The following is a 19,949-nucleotide window of genomic DNA, read 5'->3' as shown; positions in this document are numbered from 1 at the left end:
GACAAGCATTTTCTTTTGTAACACAGTAGCTACTCTACTGCTGTGTATTAGTCCTCATCATCATTCCAATTTGCCAGGGTCCTGATCAGTACACACTATCTGAGTTTACTGTATCTCTTGTGTGTGTGTGTGTGTGTGTGTGTGTGTGTGTGTGTGTATGTGTCTATCACCTTGTCCACAGAACCAAAGCCCTGCACCATCACACTGACAGAGAGAGTGCATTCCCATTTGTTGCAATTGGAGTAATGATAACATCAGTGAACACATGAAAAGAGGCTGAAAGGCTGGCAGACTAATGGAGAGAGGCGAGGGACAGTCCCTCCCAGGCACTGATCCAGGTTATGTTAGGAGAGAAAGAGGGAAAAAGAGAAGGAGAGAGAAATTGGAGGGAGAGAGAGAGGGAGGTAGAAAGAGGGAGCGAGAGTGTGTGTGTGCATGCGTGTGACAGAATGTGTTTGTGTGAGAGAGAGAAGGAGAGAGAGAGAGCGAGTGAGAGAGAGAGGGGGGAGAGGACTGTCCCCTCCAGGATGTATTTCCAAGTTATGTTAGGAGAGGGAGACAGAGAAGGAGAGAGAAATGGAGGGAGAGAGAGTGGGAGGGAGAAAGAGGGACCGAGAGTGTGTGTGTGCATGCGTGTGACAGAATGTGTTTGTGTGAGAGAGAGAAGGAGAGAGAGAGAGAGAGGTACTGTAGGTAAAATACATGGTACGGGATGGAGTGGAGACTCTCAGCCAGGCATACAGGATGAGTGTGAGTGAGTGAGCACAGGTCTAAATGTGTGACATCGCGTGTGTGCTGTGCCACCGTACCGCCATGAAAATACTGAAACCCACCTGCTTGCATTTGTTTTCTGTGTTTTCCTCCTTCCTCTTATCCCCTTCCCCCTCTTTCTCTCTCCCTCTCATGAGCGGAAAAAATAGACAGATTGGGGAGAGGGGGGAGGAGGAGAGAGAAGAGTCATCGCTGTGATTTAATCTGAACCGAAATCCCAGAAAAACACAACATCTCCACAGTGACAGAGGACAGGGAGGGGCAAGGCCTCGGACACACTGAAGGGCACAGAGAGAGAGAGAGGAGGGAGGGAGGGAGGAGAGAGGGAGGAGAGAGGGAGACGGGATGGGGGTGATGTGGATGAAGAGAGGAACGGAAAGCAGAGGGCGGCAGGTAGCTTAGTGGTTAAGAGCGTTGTGCCAGTAACCGAAAGGTCGCTGGTTCTAATCCCCGAGCCGACTAGGTGAAAAATCTGTCGATGTGCCCTTGAGCAAGGCACTTAACCCTAATTGCTCCTGTAAGTCGCTCTGGATAAGAGCGTCTGCTAAATGACTAAAATGTAAATGAAGAGAGGATGGATGGAAGAAGGGAGGAAGAGAAAGGGAGAATTGACAGGGAGAGCAGAGGCTCAATGCCACCAACACCCTGCAGGGCAGAGAGGAGAAGAGAGAGGAGTGGAGGAGGGATGGAGAGGAGAGAGAGGAGTGCTGGAGGGATGGAGAGAGGCAGAGGAGGAGAGACAGGACAGGGAGGAGCAGGGACACACTGGAGGGCAGAGGAAGACAGAGAGGGGGAGAGGCAGTGAAGGGTAGCGACAGCAGGGTAGAGGAGCTGCTCCTCTCTAGGCCGAAGGGGCTGGAGGGAGAGAGGGGGAGAGGAGAAGCAAGATGAAGGGAGGAAAACATATATAAAGAGTATCCACAGGCCCTCAAGCCAAAGAGAAGACATTATGAAAAGAGAAGGGTGAGGAAAGGGTTAACGGAAAACTCTCCCTCTCTCTACCTCGCTCTCTCTTCCTCTTTGTCTGCTTCTCTTAGCTTGGTGCCCCAGGTCCAATAACCATATCTCCATCTCAGAACCACTTATCTTCTCTGTGGCTCTATAAAAAACACACCCATGCAAATGCAAGTCTTCCTCACAGCAATCAGCGTCATCATACTCAGCTGGCTCTAATACACACCAGGCCTGTAGTGTATGGTATTCATCCAAGCTCAAAGTGTAGCTATTGGGAACACAATATGAGTTTGGCACATATTTCATGCAATAACACCAGGAAGACTGATGGATACAAGAGTACAAGAGTCCACACACACACACGCGCACACACACACATACACACAGGCTTTGAATTTCTCTGATCAGCTTATGAACTGGAGCGACATAATGCAATCTATTACCAATGTCAACATTGATAATGTCATATCGATCAGTAGCTATGTTTCAAATTACACCCTATATCCCCTATGAAGTGCACTACTTTTGACCAGAGCCCTGTGTGTGTGTGTGTGTTTGTGTGTGTGTGTTTTGAGATTTGCCCAGTGATTTGTCCTCTGCTTACCCCAGTGTCAGGATACGTGGTCCAGCCAAGCTCGGAGGTAGACTCTGTTGTATCCAGCAACATTACTGAGAGGGAGAGAGAGAGAGAAAGAAAGAAAGAGAGAGAGAGAGGGAGGGAGAGGGAGAGGGAGGGAGAGAGAGAGGAGGGGGATAGAAAGGGGGGGAGAAACAAATTCTATTGTTAGAAAAGTGAAACCCAGAGCATTGATTTTCCACTTGAGGAAATGGTTGGCGAAACAGTCCACTAGTACATAGCACCAACAGCATCCGGAGAAGAAGCCTAACTACCAATTATTCCCAAGTTTCATGCGGTACCTTTGAGTGCTTGCAACAGCGTTCTTTAAGCCCTTGGATGTCAGCTACTTTAGGATTAGGGAAGCAAACATAGTCCATAAATCAGTCATCATTTCACATGAGAGAGAGAGAGAGTAACCCTCAGTCTGCTTCAATCTGTCATTCTAAAGTTCTTTGAAGAGTGAGTGATTGAACAGAGGACTAAACAGACGAGTGTTTAGAACACATACGGTGTTGATGGAGGAACACATACGGTGTTGATGGAGGAACACATACGGTGTTGATGGAGGAACACATACGGTGTTGATGGAGGAACACATACGGTGTTGATAGAGGAACACATGACACGTGATCACATTGATGATGACACCAGCACAGACAGGGTTAACACAGAGCAAACACACTGTCTGCTTCCATCACACACTGCACTAATCAGCTAACCTAATTAGCATGAAGACATACACACACACGCGTGCGCACACACACACACACACACAGACACTAACACAAACACACACGCACACACAGAAAGAGAGAGAGAGACAGAGAACGACAGAGGGAGAGAGAGATGAGAGATACTGACACAGAGAGAGAGAGAGAGATGAGAGACTGACACAGAGAGAGAGAGAGAGATGAGAGACTGACACAGAGAGAGAGAGAGATGAGAGACTGACACAGAGAGAGAGAGAGATGAGAGACTGACACAGAGAGAGAGAGAGAGAGATGAGAGACTGACACAGAGAGAGAGATATGAGAGAGACTGACACAGAGAGAGAGATGAGAGACTGACACAGAGAGAGAGAGAGAGAGATGAGAGACTGACACAGAGAGAGAGAGAGATGAGAGACTGACACAGAGAGAGAGATATGAGAGAGACTGACACAGAGAGAGAGATGAGAGACTGACACAGAGAGAGAGAGAGAGAGATGAGAGACTGACACAGAGAGAGAGAGATATGAGAGAGACTGACACAGAGAGGCAGAGTGCTGAAGGCTACATCACACAGATACAGAAACCATTCTCTGTTTACAAATGAATCATTTCTGCATTTCAGTCATGATATTTTAATGTATCATCATTTCTAATTAATGTTCCAGAGTTTTCTGCATGAGAGGGGAAGAGCACAGATCTTTCTGTCTTTTTCTCCAACAGAAACAGAGATAGAGATAAAGTGGGAGAGACTGTCAGCTAGGTGATGATCAGGGAGATGGAATGTGATCTAAAGAGGTGGTTTGGCTAGACAGGTAACACAGTGACCCTCGCTAAGGAGATGCTTTTAACTCCTTCTCTCTCTCCCCCCCCTTCTCCCTAACTCTCTGTCGCTCAGTACTTGACCTTAAAACACAAGAAACTGATATAATGTCTGTGGTTTAGCCAGCATCAAATCAACTCCCTCTCCCTCTTTCTCTTGTAAACAGATTTATTTTGGATTATGCTCGCACAAATCTGTCCTTCAATCCCCCCCCCCCCCACCCCCATGCCCAGCTCTCTCTAGCTCCCTACCTCCCTCATGATCTCATGTTACACTAAAGTAAACCAAGATTATGAAGGATATGGTACAGTACGTATTAAGATCAAGGGCAGAATTTAAATAGACTGAAAGTAAAAGATTATATCCAACTGCAGGCATTATAATGAATAGCTTCACTAAAACCATTGTACCGTATAGTCTGTAAACTGTGGTGAATATCTTTGAGGAGAAAATAATAGGCCTACATAACTGGAATTAAAACAAGTCTAACACACATCTAAGGCTAAAAACTACAGGGTCTCCTCCCCCATAATCTCAGTTAATACACAACCTTTTAGAGTCTTTTGTCACTTATCAAGACTCATCTTGATCACTTCATCGCTCTCTCTTTTCTCTCTCTCTTTTCTCTCTCTCTCTCTGTCTGTCTGTCTGTCTCTCTCTCTCTCTCTCTCTCTCTCTCTCTGTCTTTCTCTCTCGTTGTGTCTCTCTGTGTCTCTCTCTGTGTGTTTCTCTGTGCGTCTCTCTCTCTCTGTCTGTCTGTCTGTCTGTCTCTCTCTCTCTCTCTCTCTCTCTCTCTCTCTCTCTCTCTCTCTCTCTCTCTCTCTCTCTCTCGCTCTCTCTGTCTCTCTCTCTCTGTGTCTCTCTCTCTGTGTGTCTCTCTCTCTCTGTGTGTCTCTGTGTGTTTCTCTGTGCATCTCTCTCTCTCTCTCTCTCTCTCTCTCTCTCTCTCTCTCTCTCTCTCTCTCTCTCTCTCTCTCTCTCTCTCTCTGATACACTGACTCTCTGATATGCACTGACTGATCCTTCCAGATTAATTAATATAGATTATCTTTTTAGTGCTTTAAACAGTATAACCATCGCACATGCATGCACGCAAACATACACACACAACAAAAACACAAAAAAAAACTCACATTGACTCATGCACATGTACACATACATGCAAGCACAAGAAGAATCTACACACGCATGCATGCATACACACACACACACACACACACACACACACACACACACACACACACACTCCTCATGCATTAAGACCTCCCTAGGAACACCAAAACTTTTTTTATCCTGGTTGAACACAACACTAATGGATGTCTCATTTCACATTAAATTAACCCTCTACTTTGGGCCAGATTCATGCATAAATCATAGAAATGTAATATTGATGTCTCTACTATTTAGATTCTTGTCAGAGACCTGAAGAGCCGGGAATCTGACTGTACATATCTTACATATGTTCTCTATGGGACTGAGCCTAACTTCAGCACGGAAACGTTATTTTCGGAGAATTGATGTCAATTCTATTTCTGTCAGCTCTGCAAACTATCCTCCATGATGAAAACCAACCGTTCCATGACAGTTGGCATTCAAATTGGCATTATATTCACAATGGAATATGTGTTCCTTGGAAATGAAATTGGAACTAGTGCTAGAATTAAACTCTTCTAGCGTGTTGCGTGACAATACAAGGTTTGCCACTGAAACATTGACTACTCTCCTTTCAATCGCCTTTGTTTTTCAATATCACACAGGGGATCATTTTCTTTACAGCGAAGCGCTGTGCTCAGTGTCAATAACACACACTAATGAATGAATCACCTTATAGATGTACAGTGAGGGAAAAAAGTATTTGATCCCCTGCTGATTTTGTACGTTTGCCCACTGACAAAGAAATGAACAGTCTATAATTTTAATGGTAGGTTTATTTGAACAGTGAGAGACAGAATAACAACAAAAAAATCCGGAAAAACGCATGTCAAAAATGTTATAAATTGAATAGCATTTTAATGAGGGAAATAAGTATTTGTCACATTCGTTGAGAGACGGGTCAGACCAAGGTGCAGCGTGGTATGCGTACATGTTTATTAATAAGAATAAACACTTGACAAAAACAACGAAAACGTGAAGTCCTATGGGCTATACACACAACAAGCCAAACAGGAACACAAACAAGATCCCACAACTAAGGTAGGCAACCAGGCTACCTAAGTATGATCCCCAATCAGAGACAACGAGCGACAGCTGCCTCTGATTGGGAATCACACCCGGCCAAACATAGAAATACAAAACTAGAACTAAACATAGAAATTCACACCCTGAACCAAACCAACTAAATACAACCGGCCGCTCAAGGCCAGGGCGTGACAGTATTTGACCCCTCTGCAAAACATGAATTAGTACTTGGTGGCAAAACCCTTGTTGGCAATCACAGAGGTCAGACATTTCTTGTAGTTGGCCACCAGGTTTGCACAAATCTCAGGAGGGATTTTGTCCCACTCCTCTTTGCAGATTTTCTCCAAGTAATTAAGGTTTCGAGGCTGACGTTTGGCAACTCGAACCTTCAGCTCCCTCCACAGATTTTCTACGGGATTAAGGTCTGGAGACTGGATAAGCCACTCCAGGACCTTAATGTGCTTCTTCTTGAGCCACTCCTTTGTTGCCTTGGCCATGTGTTTTGGGTCATTGTCATGCTGGAATACCCATCCACGACCCATTTTCAATGCCCTGGCTGAGGGAAGGAGGTTCTCACCCAAGATTTGACGGTACATGGCCCCGTCCATTGTCCCTTTGATGCGGTGAAGTTGTCCTGTCCCCTTAGCAGAAAAACACCCCCAAAGCATAATGTTTCCACCTCCATGTTTGATGGTGTTCTTGGGGTCATAGGCAGCATTTCTCCTCCTCCAAACATGGCGAGTAGAGTTGATGCCAAAGAGCTCCATGTTGGTCTCATCTGACCACAACACTTTCACCCAGTTCTCCTCTGAATCATTCAGATGTTCATTGGCAAACTTCAGACGGGCATGTATATGTGCTTTCTTGAGCAGGGGGACCTTGCGGGCGCTGCAGGATTTCAGTCCTTCACGGCGTCGTGTGTTACCAATTGTTTTCTTGGTGACTATGGTCCCAGCTGCCTTGAGATCATTGACAAGATCCTCCCGTGTAGTTCTGGGCTGATTCCTCACCGTTCTCATGATCATTGCAACTCCACGAGGTGAGATCTTGCATGGAGCCCCAGGCCGAGGGTGATTGACCGTCATCTTGAACTTCTTCCATTTTCTAATAATTGCGCCAACAGTTGTTGCCTTCTCACCAAGCTGCTTGCCTATTGTCCTGTAGCCCATCCCAGCCTTGTGCAGGTCTACAATTTTATCCCTGATGTCCTTACACAGCTCTCTGGTCTTGGCCATTGTGGAGAGGTTGGAGTCTGTTTGATTGAGTGTGTGGACAGGTGTCTTTTATACAAGTATCGAGTTCAAACAGGTGCAGTTAATACAGGTAATGAGTGGAGAACAGGAGGGCTTCTTAAAGAAAAACGAACAGGTCTGTGAGAGCCGGAATTCTTACTGGTTGGTAGGTGATCAAATACTTATGTCATGCAATAAAATGCAAATTAATTTCTTAAAAATCATACAATGTGATTTTCTGGATTTTTGTTTTAGATACCGTCTCTCACAGTTGAAGTGTACCTATGATAAAAATAACAGACCTCTACATGCTTTGTAAGTAGGAAAACCTGCAAAATCGGCAGTGTATCAAATACTTGTTCTCCCCACTGTACAAAATCAGCAGGGGATCAAATACTTTTTTCCCTCACTGTAATATAATTATCTGCTGTGTGGTGACTGAGCCCTCTGGCTTGTCTTGCATGATCAGCCTGCTGTCTTTCCCTGACAGTGTCGGTGGTGGAGGTGATTTGTGTCTGTAGTTACTATCTGGCTCTGCTAGATTACCCCTAAACCATAAATTGAACAAATTCTAATATTTATTGTCACTAGTTCTCCCCAGTTTCTGAATGTAAAAAATCAGGCCACCAAACAAACACCAACAACTGTACTGTGAACAGCAGTAGGCCTCCTTTACACTACTACTGCTGCCTCCAGTCCCCATTTTAGACTGAAGACAATGTCCCTGACAGATGAGAAATCTGCTGAGTCTGCAATCTGGGCCTGAGTGGTGTGTTCATGCAGTGTTCTGTCCGGTCACTCTTTCATTCGCTCTCTCGCTCTGCGTACAAATAGATCTATCCATCCCACTTTCATAATTATCTCTCTCCCTCCTCTATACCTCTCTCTTTTCTCCCCCTTTCCCTCCATCTGTCCCTGTGTCTCTGTCATCCTCTCTGTGTGTGTCTATTATTCATCTGTAAAGTGACAGTGGGCAGGCTTCTCTGTACCTTAAATAAGGAGATACATGCTGTTTCATTATTGATGCCAGAGCCACTGTTTGTTTGGCAAGGGCTGTGACACCGCAGAGAGAGAGAGAAAGGAAGGATGGTGGACGGAGAGAAGAGGGACAGAGAGAGGGGAAGAAAAGGAGAGGGGAAGGGTTGTGACACAGGAGAGAATGAAAGAAAGACTAAAGAAGACAGACAGACACAGTACAGTGTGTGTTTGTGTCCTGTCTTTGGGGAAGACAGACAGACAGACAGACAGACAGACAGACAGACAGACAGACAGACAGACAGACAGACAGACAGACAGACAGACAGACAGACAGACAGACAGACAGACAGACAGACAGACAGACAGACAGGAAGAGAGAGAGAAAACTAAAGTGTTGTTCTTGTCTCCCTCACCCTCTCTAATCCATTGTTGGTTAAGGGTTTGTAACTAAGCATTTCACTGTTGTATTCGGTGCAAGTGACAAATACAATTTGATTTGATTTGATTTGAATCTCTCTCTTCTTTTCTCGCTCTATTGTGGTGTTAATATGCACTCCACTCTCTGCTGGAGTGGAAAGGTGACTCGCATTAGTTTCTGTCCCACTGTCACTGTTGTGTTCACTTCACTTGAGTGGCCTTGCTTGCTCTCTCTCTCTCTTTTTCCATCCCTCCATTCCCCTCTTCCTTCCTTTCTATGTAGCTACAGTTGTTAATGCATATACTGACACCCAGCTGTGAGTAGTGTCTAGTATTGTACATATTAGTCATATCTAAAAGGAGACGTAGGCTGCCTTGACACTTTCCAGGCAGTAGGGTCAGTTGGCACTCTACAAACCTCTTCCCTGTTAATATTGATGGGGACCAAAGGTGTGTGTGTGTCATACCTTAGCACCTCTCTGCGATGGGCCCAAACACACCTACAAAGCACACACACTCACACACATTGAAGGTAAGGCACACAAACATTGTGGCACAGACACTCCATCATGCACACTTATGGACAAACACAGAAACACAACCATTTAGGCCTACACAGTGGAAAATATGCACATCGACACAGACGCCCAGAAACTGACGTACACACGCACACACACACACACACAGCCCAACATTCCGTGGTACAGTAGCCAGTAAGCAGCTCTATCGTTGTGTTTTGTCTTGCGTCCATTCATCCACCCATCTCCACCCTATCTCTTAATAAGCTCCAGATGCTCCATCCATCCGCAGACAGTCAGTCAAGGACCGATTCTACTACCCTCCATCATTACACACAACCACCGACTGAAAGATACACAGGGAAAGTGGGGAGAGGAGGATGGAGGGAGGGAGGGAGAGGAGGATGGAGGAAAAGGGGGGATTAACACAATTCCAGAAATAAGCTCACGCACGTCAAAGGGAGTTATCAAAACGTCACTGTTGGTTACGCTGAGTGAAAGTTCTGATGAAGGGAGCAGTGGTTAACCCCTCACACCCCAATCCCTGTTACAGTCTGCATAGCTTAACCTAGCAATGAAGCAAGAAGTAAGTCACTGAACAGGCACCAGCAAGATACAGAAAAAAAAATAACAGGAAGAAAGACATTTGAAATTTGGTGAATGCCATCCTGAGACAAACATACGCCTAGAAAGTAAGACTAACATTTGCAATTTGGTGAAGCTATGAGCAAGTTATTTCCCCCTGCTAATACCCTCTCTTTTTTTGCTGCCTCTCTATATCTCTTCTCTGACATTTAGGGACATTTGTGCATTACCTTCCCATAATGCTCTAAAAGCTATCTCTCATTTGGCACACTATTGGGCAACCTTGTTTTAGGGCCAACTCCATTAACAATGTTTTCCTTTTTGGTAGAAATGTAGCAGTAGGCCTATCCCTAAACCACTCAGTAATAAATCAACTGTTATTTTGCCCTTCTCTGGCCCTTTCTCTCTTTCCATGTTCAGACTAATGTTATTAGGCTATTTGGCACGTTATCCAACTACCTTGATTTCAGGGCTAACTTCATTCACCATTTTTTTCTTCCTCTTACTCTAAAAGCAGGCCTAGGCCTAACCATTCCATGATCAAACTGTTACTCTCCCTCTCTCACCCTTTCTCTCTTTTCTGGCACAATCTTGATTGGCTCATTATGAAGTTATCTTGGTAGAGGGCTAATTTGGGTGGCAGGTAGCCTCGAGGTTAGAGCGTTGGGCCAGTAACCGAAAGGTTGCTGCTCTGAATATCGGAGCCGACAAGGTGAAAAAAAGTATGTCGCTGTGCCCTTGAGCAAGGCACTTAACCCTAATTGCTCCAGGGGCGCTGTACAATGATGACCATAGCCGTGACCCTGGCCGTGACCCCACTCCCTGCGGGTGTCTCAGGGGGAGTTAGGATATACAAAAAACACATTTCCATTACACATTTGTGTGTAACAGGACAAATATAAGCGCCCCCCCCATATTATGATTATTATTCAGCTACAATTTTTTTGTTCTCCTTTACAGATAAGTTAACTCTTCTCTGCCAGACAGTGAGTGGTCTTTGGTCTCTGTTGCCTCAGGGTTCATGGCTCTTGAATCACAGAAATGATGCATGACTCAGCCGTGGATAAATCAGACACGACCACGGAGACAATCCTCATATCACACAAGGGGAGACAGGGGAAATAAGCCTAATAAATGTGAGAAAAATATACAATGTAAGCCCCCCAAGATTTACACAACGAAAACAAAGCCCTGGCTCGCCTAGAGGTCGTGGTGTGGCTGTGGCGTCCTCCTCTCACCTCACACGAAGCCATTTCAACTTCCATATGTGCGCGCAGCCAGGCCTCAAGGACATAGTAAGCTTTTAGCGGGAGAGCTGCTGTTTTAAAGAGGTTCCACAGTCCCAAGACTCCCGCTGAGAGACACACGCTCCATTTTTATCACACTTTATTTTATTTATTATGTCCTGAAAGGACAACTTATCACACCAGAGATAAGGTCAATTATCTGCTCAATTAATGCCAGAACCTGTTACCAGCACTGGTCCAAATGATCTCAGATTCGGTTTTAGAAAACTTTAATGTCCTCAGAGAGGCAATTAATTTCGCAGCAGTCATAGAACATATCAGATATACAATTTTTTTATTGAAATAATAAATAAAATAAAATAGCAAAGGATATTTCCAAGCCAGTAGGCAGGGTAAGTGCAATTTCATAGTCAAAGTGCAAGTGCTAAAGAACAATTAGTCCACCGTTTTGTTAAGTTGCAGAATTGCATTCGGAATAAAAGAGTACTTGGCCCTATTTTTTTTTTACTTTGGCGGCAGGTAGCCTAGCGGTTAAGAGCGTTGGGCCAGTAGCCGAAATGTCGCTGGTTCAAATCCCTGGGCTGACTAGGTGGAGGAAAACATCTGCCAATGTGCCCTTGAGCAAGGCACTTAAACATAATTGCTCCTGTAAGTTGCTATGGATAATAGCATCTGCTAAATGACTAAAATGTAAAAATGTAATCTGTACCTGAAGCCAGAGGGAAGGAGCTGGAATTCGGGGTGGACTGGGTGGGAAGAGTCAACCGCTATTTTATTTGTCTTCTGGAGGGCTCTGCCCAGGTAGAGAGATTACAGTTCTTGCTGTTGCTGCCCCATGATTTTTCCGCAAGTCCTGACTATCTTGCCCAACCTATTTTTCTGCGCAACCTTGATATTCCCAAACCAGCAGGTCAAGCAGTAGGACAGAATGCTCTCAATGAATGATTTATAAAAGAGAATCATGATGGCTAGATCAACATAAAAAAAGTGACGTTTCTGGTGAGACTGACAGAATTATTATCTCTAGCCCACACAGCTAGATGAGAGGCCCATATTACCCTGATAGCCTGTTATAAACCAGAAACAAATGCACATTAGGCCTAGTCTGCTGTTAGGCATTTAACACTAAAGTCTGGTATTTTCAGTCAGGCTGAACTGAACATTTGAATCATATCCTATATATACTGGCCAATGTAATCAGTGCCAATCATGTTATAGCCTTTTCCTGCAGTCAAATGACCAAATCGCCCTCTAGTGGCCTCATGGGTGGAATGTTATTAATATTTTTCAAAATTTCATAATTAATAAACTTTATTTTTTTACTGCTGAAAATCCGGTGTTTCTATGACAAACGGTTTTGTTATATTCCAGTCTACTGTGATGTGTAATATTGGGATGCAAACTCAAAATGGAATACATTTAAACTCTATATATATCTGACATGGTACAGGTGTCTTATTTTCTTTAAGCCCATAACCATGGGTGTGAAGTGTGTACTTTTGTTTCAAAGTAGATTTATTTAAGACTACCAAGAAACACTCTGTGTGACCCTGATTTAGCCCACTGCGGTAAAAGGTTAACAAGTTACAGCCTACCAAAACATAAGAGGGGAGTTTTAGAAAATAAACTAATTGGTTATCACAGTCAGTCCATTCAGGCTGGTCTTCTAGTGCCTGAGGTGATCAGGTGTGTCTCCTGTTGCTGCATCCCGGTTAGTGTTGAACCCAACACAAGTCAACAGCTTTTTTATTTTTTTTATTAACCTTTATTTAACCAGCAGAAACCCATTGAGACCAGGGTCTCATTTCCAATGTTGCCCTGAGAACCACAGTTCAAGCAACGTGAGCAACACATTTAAGAATGATCATTACAAAATTACAGTTACAACATTTCAAATAAATTATGTTACATTCAAAAGGGCAGTAGAAACAAATATATGCAATCAATCAAAACAAGTGCAGTTGTTGTTGGTCACATTTTTTATCAGAGCCCTAAATTCAGCTTTTGGGACCAAATAATGACGTTTTAGGGTGACCTGTAGGTCATTCCAGGACTGAGGGGCATAGTAACTGAAAGCAGTCTTCCCTAATTCACAGGAGACCCGTGGAGACCTGTTGAACAGGTAAACTCAAAAGAGAGCGATAGATGGAAAAACACAGATAGGATACCTTAGAATAATAACCCTGTTATTAGAAAGATGTTCCTCTTCAAAGGACAAACATGTTGCCACAGAGGTGTACGCTACAAAAAAAGGAGTACAAGAGAGATGTATCTATTTTCTTCATGTTTAATACATATCAATCGGCACCTTGTCAATCTCTTAGGTATGTTGTGATCTTTGGCTCCTACCTGGCTATAGGGGTGTACACACCAACACCTTTCAGCCACCATAGTGAGCCATGACACACATGCACGCACACACACTCATACACACACACACTCATACACACTCACACACACACACACACACACACACACACACACACACACACACACACACACACACACACACACACACACACACACACACACACACACAGACATAAAGCGTCAGAGTTGTTTAACCCAAAACAATGTAGAGTAGCTTCTGGACAGGGAATACACTGTACAGACAAAACACAAGATTCAACAACCTCAACTCCCTGAAGACCCTTACATACAGACATAGATATACTCATTGGTGCATGCAGAACAAAAAACCTGCCTTCACACATGCACACTGACTCACAACACACACAGCCAAGAAAGATAAAAACAGACACAAGATCCTACAGACACTAAACACATGGTCACATACATAGAGACAGTCCGTCAGACAGTCAGACATGAATTTAATTTTAATGAAATCACAGCCTCCCACTACCATCAGTTCTTGGCATAACCAACTGGTGTTATGTCGTTTTTAGATGGAGTTCTGTGCTATCAGGTTAATACAGCATTAGAGAAGAGCTCTGTCAATCATTCAGCACGTCAACAGAGTCTGACACAATCTCTCCCCCCCACACACACACACAAACACACACACACCAAGTTTCATCTTAGTAAAGACCATCTGTTACATACGCTGCAGCTCAAATCTGTGGAGTTAGATAGAGCTGTTTCCTCCCCCTGCTTTGACACACATAGACAGAGCCATCATGAATGCACACTCATCACCCATCGTCGCTCTTCTTTAAAATAGAACGTCAGCTTTCCAGTGCTTTTCAGATTAAATATATGCAGAGGCCTCTCCAAGAGATGGAGACAGAATGCACAAAGGTGTAATGAGTGTATAGACAGACACAAAGTCACACACACATGTACACACCACACAGATAAATAATTACACACGCGCATGCACACAGACATGCATACACACACGCACACACACACACATGCATGTGGATTTTGTGCAGCTATCCATCCATCCATCCATCCATCGCTCTCTCTCTCTCTCTCTTTCTCTCGCTCTCTCTCTCTCTCTCTCTTTCTTTCTTTCTTTCTTTCTTTCTTTCTTTCTTTCTTTCTTTCTTTCTTTCTTTCTTTCTTTCTTTCTTTCTTTCTTTCTTTCTTTTTATCTCCCTCCACATCCATCCATCCATCCATCCATCCATCCATCCATCCATCCATCCATCCATCCATCCATCCATATGACTATAAATCATCATCAAGCCCTATCAAAGCCTGTAACAACATGCTGTCTTGAATACTGACAGTTCCCAAGAAACACTGGGACAGTCTCCCATGAACATGAACAATGGGCAGAAAGACCAACAGAGGAAAAGATGGGGGCAGGGGGTCTTTAACTGTCACATTCATGATATCATGAGTGGGGGGTGGCAGCGTTCAGAGGGATAAAAGGGTTATGCAACTTATTATTCATTTTGATTATGCCCCACATATTGTATTATTTTGTTGTGAGAGCTTGACAGGCCCCATGGAGCACCTGGCATTGCCATGCCAACTAAGTCCTGTCTGACACACTATAACATGGAGACACACACACATACAGGACCAAACCAACTCTCCATCACTCTTGAACACAGACAAGCGCAGAACACACATACAAACACACATACATTCACACACAGAGCCGCATCCATTGCACGCAAACACACACACTCACAAATGCACAAACACAGAAACACACACAAAACGCAAACTCCCCATCACTCACAATCACACTAATGCAAACACAGTCTCATGTAGGAATAGAGAGTTAAAGTAGTTTCTTACCTTCCTCAGCTGAATTAGGCTGGAGAAACAGAGAGAGAGAAAGAAGGACACTCCACATCTCCACTACAGAATGACACTAACTCAGAGAGAGAGGGAGGGAGCATGAAAGAGAGAGAAAGAGACAGAATGAGTGAGCGAGAGAGACAGAGAGAGAGAGAGAGAGAGAGAGAGAGAGAGAGAGAGAGAGAGAGAGAGGGGACTGGGAGGAGGAGGAGTCTGTCTGCTCTATTTCAGAGAGAGAGAGAGAGAGGGATGGGGGGAGATGGATGAGGGAAGGAGAACAAATCATTTTCAGAGCAAAGGAAAATACGACAGCAGCACCAATATTGTGCCAGGCGGAAGGTAAACACTTCACATTCATAACTGTGGTAACGAGAACGACAGAGCATGGCGGAAAAATCTACAAATGAGTTTGGCTGGTTTGCACTGGAACAGCTGTCTAGACATGCCAAGATATCCTTCTCCTGTATGATATCCTTCTGTGTAAACACAAATAAATTCAGGACAGCACTGGAGCTGGTATGAAACTATGGCCTCGCTAGCATATCTGAATTCTGTAACAACATGCATTTCTTGGTGCTGTGGCGGGGGAGAGAGTGCCAACGTTTTGTTTTTTTGTCATTTTTTTCATGGAAATCATCATAATTTAGACACATTTTTGGCCTCACTCCACCACTCATCTAGCTCGCTCTGCCTCCTTTCTTTGCTCTCTCTCTTTCTCTCTCGCTGTCTTTCTCTGTCTGTCTCTTTCTCTCTAACTCATTACACATATACACACATACACACACCCTCTCACAGGATTGTTCACCCAGACAGTATTTAAACACGCACAGATCTCCCAAAAGGCAAGGTGGAAATCATGCCAGCAAAGCCCCTTGTCCACTAGTGACGCCTGCTGGTCAGGTTTGGTTACTACAGCTTGTTGATGCTCAAGCAGACTTTCATGCTACAATTCTCTGCAGTGACTAAACGTTCAGTAGATTTTCCATGGGAGGAGAAGTATACGCTGAACTGTGATCCTCAATAAGGGAGGCAGAGACAGGAAGCTATTTAATCCATCTAACCTAGGCTACAATAACAGTAGACCTCTGATTAATGCAATGGCTTGGCACTGGTATAAATGTGTGCACTAAACCAGAACAGGCAGACACTTTATCAGGAGAAAATTACAAATAATTGAATGAGGACTGGTGAAGTGCACTGCACTTATCACATGTGCTGCACTGGGAGTTGAGTGTTGGCCTGTACAAGGAATCACCACTCACCAGTTGGTATGGTCACTAGTGGCTTTATTTCCAGGTCAAACGTCATTTCGTTGTTACAGTGTTCAGTGTGTTCTACAAGGCAGGGGAGGTTTTGTGTTGTATCGTGGTAAATGTAGTTTCCACCAAGCAGCATTTGTTACCAAGATATAGCGTTACATAGAACACAGAATAAAAACACATAGAATACATACAGTGAGGTTGATATATACACACAGACACAAGGAAAGTGCATTTATGTCTTTGAGGAGACACAGCAAAGCCAAATGTTGTTGTTTTGTGATGAACATTACAAAGATAGAGCACAAAAAGTTCTCGAAAAAAAACCTGGGAAAATATCAGATCCTTCAGATTTTTCAATGCCACAAAAGTCACAGATTCCATTCAAAATAAAAACCGTTTTTATTGTATTTGTTGCTCAGAGCTTGAGTAACTCTTTATTACAACATAATAGAAAAGGAAAAAAACACTCATTTATACAGTCCTCATTGACTCATTCATCTATATCTGTTTAGTTTCCTCTCTCTCTCTCTCATACAGTCGCACTGGGGGATTTTGTAGGGGTGTGGGGTTTCAGTTACAGTTTCTGTACAGTGGACGAGGGGGGCTTGTTTTTAACTTTCTAGGTTGTTTAAAATGAAATAAATGTTGTGCTTTTAATGATGTAATTATTGGGCTGTCGTATCGGGTGAATGGTGGCAATTATTGCTGTCAACAAAGAGTCCGCTCAAGCTGCACCGTGTTAGAGGCTTTTATTAAAATCACGAGGTTACAGCATAAGTTACAGACCCGCGGTGTCCGGAGAACGGCGTCCCAGATTGCCATGGCCGTTCTGCCCTTTCTGTAGTCTAGCCCCTATTTATAAACAATGCAAAAAGATGCTCCCTCTTCTGGCCAATCACCAGTCTCCCCTGTCTACAATACACTTCCTGTCTGTTGTATGTGACGTTACACTAAAACATTCCCTTTTGATACTAACATAAACAACATTCCATTTCTTCATGAAAAACATTTAACAAAGACATAATCTTCATATACGATAGGGCCAATAAAGGTATTTTTAAAATAAAAATGTCCAGTCGCACATTTACATTCTAAGAAAATAAATTAATACACAAGAATGCCCATTGAACCATTGCATTCATAATATACACATTAACATCATGTTAGTACAATATGTATGGCAGAGAATGGTACAGTTCATCACCATAGCAACATTCGGTAGTTTGCGCAGAGTGCAAGCAGCAGTGCCAGAAACATTATGAAATTAGTTATAAAAGCTATGAGAAAAGCTATCATAACAGGAATGTATTTTGTAACAGACACATATTAACATACTGTATATATGTACACACCACATTCACAACCATCTAAGAAAAGCCAGATTGCCAAAGTGATGATAGGTCAAATGTTGTTTTAGTCCAAAAGGTAGAAAAGTGTTCAGTTATCATGACTAACAACATCACAAGTAATAATGCAACTAGGAAGGGATGGAAAAAATGTATTAGTAGATACTGTACGAGACACAGAGAAGATATTTGCCACCAATATGGAATGTACGCTAGCTTACAACCATGTATAACAACAACTAACCTGGTCAAAACCTACACAAGACTCCACAATCACAATACAGTATTACACCACTGAAGTTTTATGATTTTTAGACACTTTTAGCATGTTGTTGTCACAATAAATACTATTACTTTAGTGTTGGTATATACTCTCATTTAACGGTAGACACCTTGTTGGAACAACTATTTTCAGGATGTTCCTAACAAATCATATATCATCTACTGTGATCATATATTTCAAACTTGGTAGGTTCTTAAAATGACTAGAAATTCACTCTAAGAAACTGTCTGATTAAAAATATAAAGGTTATATCTAGTCTATGATAAATTCTATTTGGTAGGGCTTAATTCTATGATATATAGAATATATAGAATTCTTTACACACAAAGCAATCACAGCTCGTCTTACACTTGGTTGTCTTTAGTAGATTGTGAGATCTCACTCCAAAAACTGTGTAGCCACTATACATCATACTGATGTTAATGTAGACTTTCCAAGTACTAATAGTGGTTGAATGTCATTGTTCCATAGTGGTTGAATGGCTTTGCTCCATATATCTCCTCTACCCCTATCTGATACATGATTTGCAGTACACCTGAGATTCTTCAAAGTTCCCATTGAGACTGTGATCATACTGTCAAAGAATTCTACAATCATACTGGCCCGAACCCAGAATCTATGTTTTGATGTACTATTTGGAGATTTTAAAGAGATTTTACTACTGAACTCCTCATTAGCATAGCTATGACAGGCCAGCCAGGCATTGGAAGCCTATACTGTATGTAGTCTGATGAGGCAGACAGAAGCCACAGATATGGGTGAGCCATGGGTGGGGCAGTGTTCTAGCTGACTCAGTGTTAAGGGAGAGACACGTCTGTGGTGTTGAGTCTCTGTGACAGTTCAAGGTCAGGCTCCAGAGACAGATGCGCTAGGTTATGATATTCCAGGCAGAGCGACAGATAGGCTAGGTTATGATACACCAGGCAGAGAGACATAGAGGCTAGGTTATGATACACCAGGCAGAGATACATAGAGGCTAGGTTATGATACACCAGGCAGAGAGACATAGAGGCTAGGTTATGATACACCAGGCAGAGAGACATAGAGGCTAGGTTATGATACACCAGGCAGAGAGACATAGAGGCTAGGTTATGATACACCAGGCAGAGAGACATAGAGGCTAGGTTATGATACACCAGGCAGAGAGACATAGAGGCTAGGTTATGATACACCAGGCAGAGAGACAGATAGGCTAGGTTATGATACATCAGGCAGAGAGACATAGAGGCTAGGTTATGATACACCAGGCAGAGAGACATAGAGGCTAGGTTATGATACACCAGGCAAAGAGACATAGAGGCTAGGTTATGATACACCAGGCAGGGAGACATAGAGGCTAGGTTATGATACACCAGGCAGAGAGACATAGAGGCTAGGTTAGGATAAACCAGGCATAGAGACATAGAGGCTAGGTTAGGATACACCAGGCAGAGAGACATAGAGGCTAGGTTAGGATACACCAGGCAGAGAGACAGATAGGCTAGGTTATGATACACCAGGCAGAGAGGATTTCAGATAAACAACTTTTTAGGTTAAACCACTGTCCTCCCAAACCCACTGATCTCAGTACACATCAACCCAAATCCTATTCCCCTTTTAACCCAAGTGCAGGACAATATGAGAAGTTTAATACTGAACATATTTGTTGGAATGTTTACCCTCTTAAATGTTAATACTATAAAGGTTTTGACTTGGAATGTCAATCATTTAAAAGTGCAGTAGTAAAAATGGTCATTGATTAATTAATGATTGGCGTCTATGAGTTAAGTCAGCTAAAAATAAATGTCATAAAATATTTTGCCATTGGTAAA

At 43.2% G+C, this 19,949-nt stretch overlaps 1 protein-coding gene across 1 annotated transcript in view; it reads right to left on the bottom strand.

Annotated features, from left to right (window-relative positions):
* Nucleotides 1-15,302, bottom strand: part of LOC311111003 (ephrin type-B receptor 5-like) — a gene marked incomplete at both ends in the record, with an annotated part of 48,455 nt that extends 33,153 nt beyond the window's left edge. Inside the window, 2 exons of the mRNA XM_084153685.1 lie at nt 2,330-2,394; nt 15,245-15,302. Of these exons, the coding sequence (XP_084009811.1) occupies nt 2,330-2,394; nt 15,245-15,302 (123 nt within the window). The remainder of the gene's footprint in view (nt 1-2,329; nt 2,395-15,244) is intronic.
* Nucleotides 15,303-19,949: the final 4,647 nt, after the last annotated feature.

This window comes from Coregonus lavaretus, assembly GCF_964263955.1.
Source record: "Coregonus lavaretus genome assembly, chromosome: 3".
NCBI classification, from domain to species: Eukaryota; Metazoa; Chordata; class Actinopteri; order Salmoniformes; family Salmonidae; genus Coregonus; species Coregonus lavaretus.
Note: the sequence above shows the minus strand (reverse complement) of the source record. Positions and strands in the feature narration are given on the sequence as shown.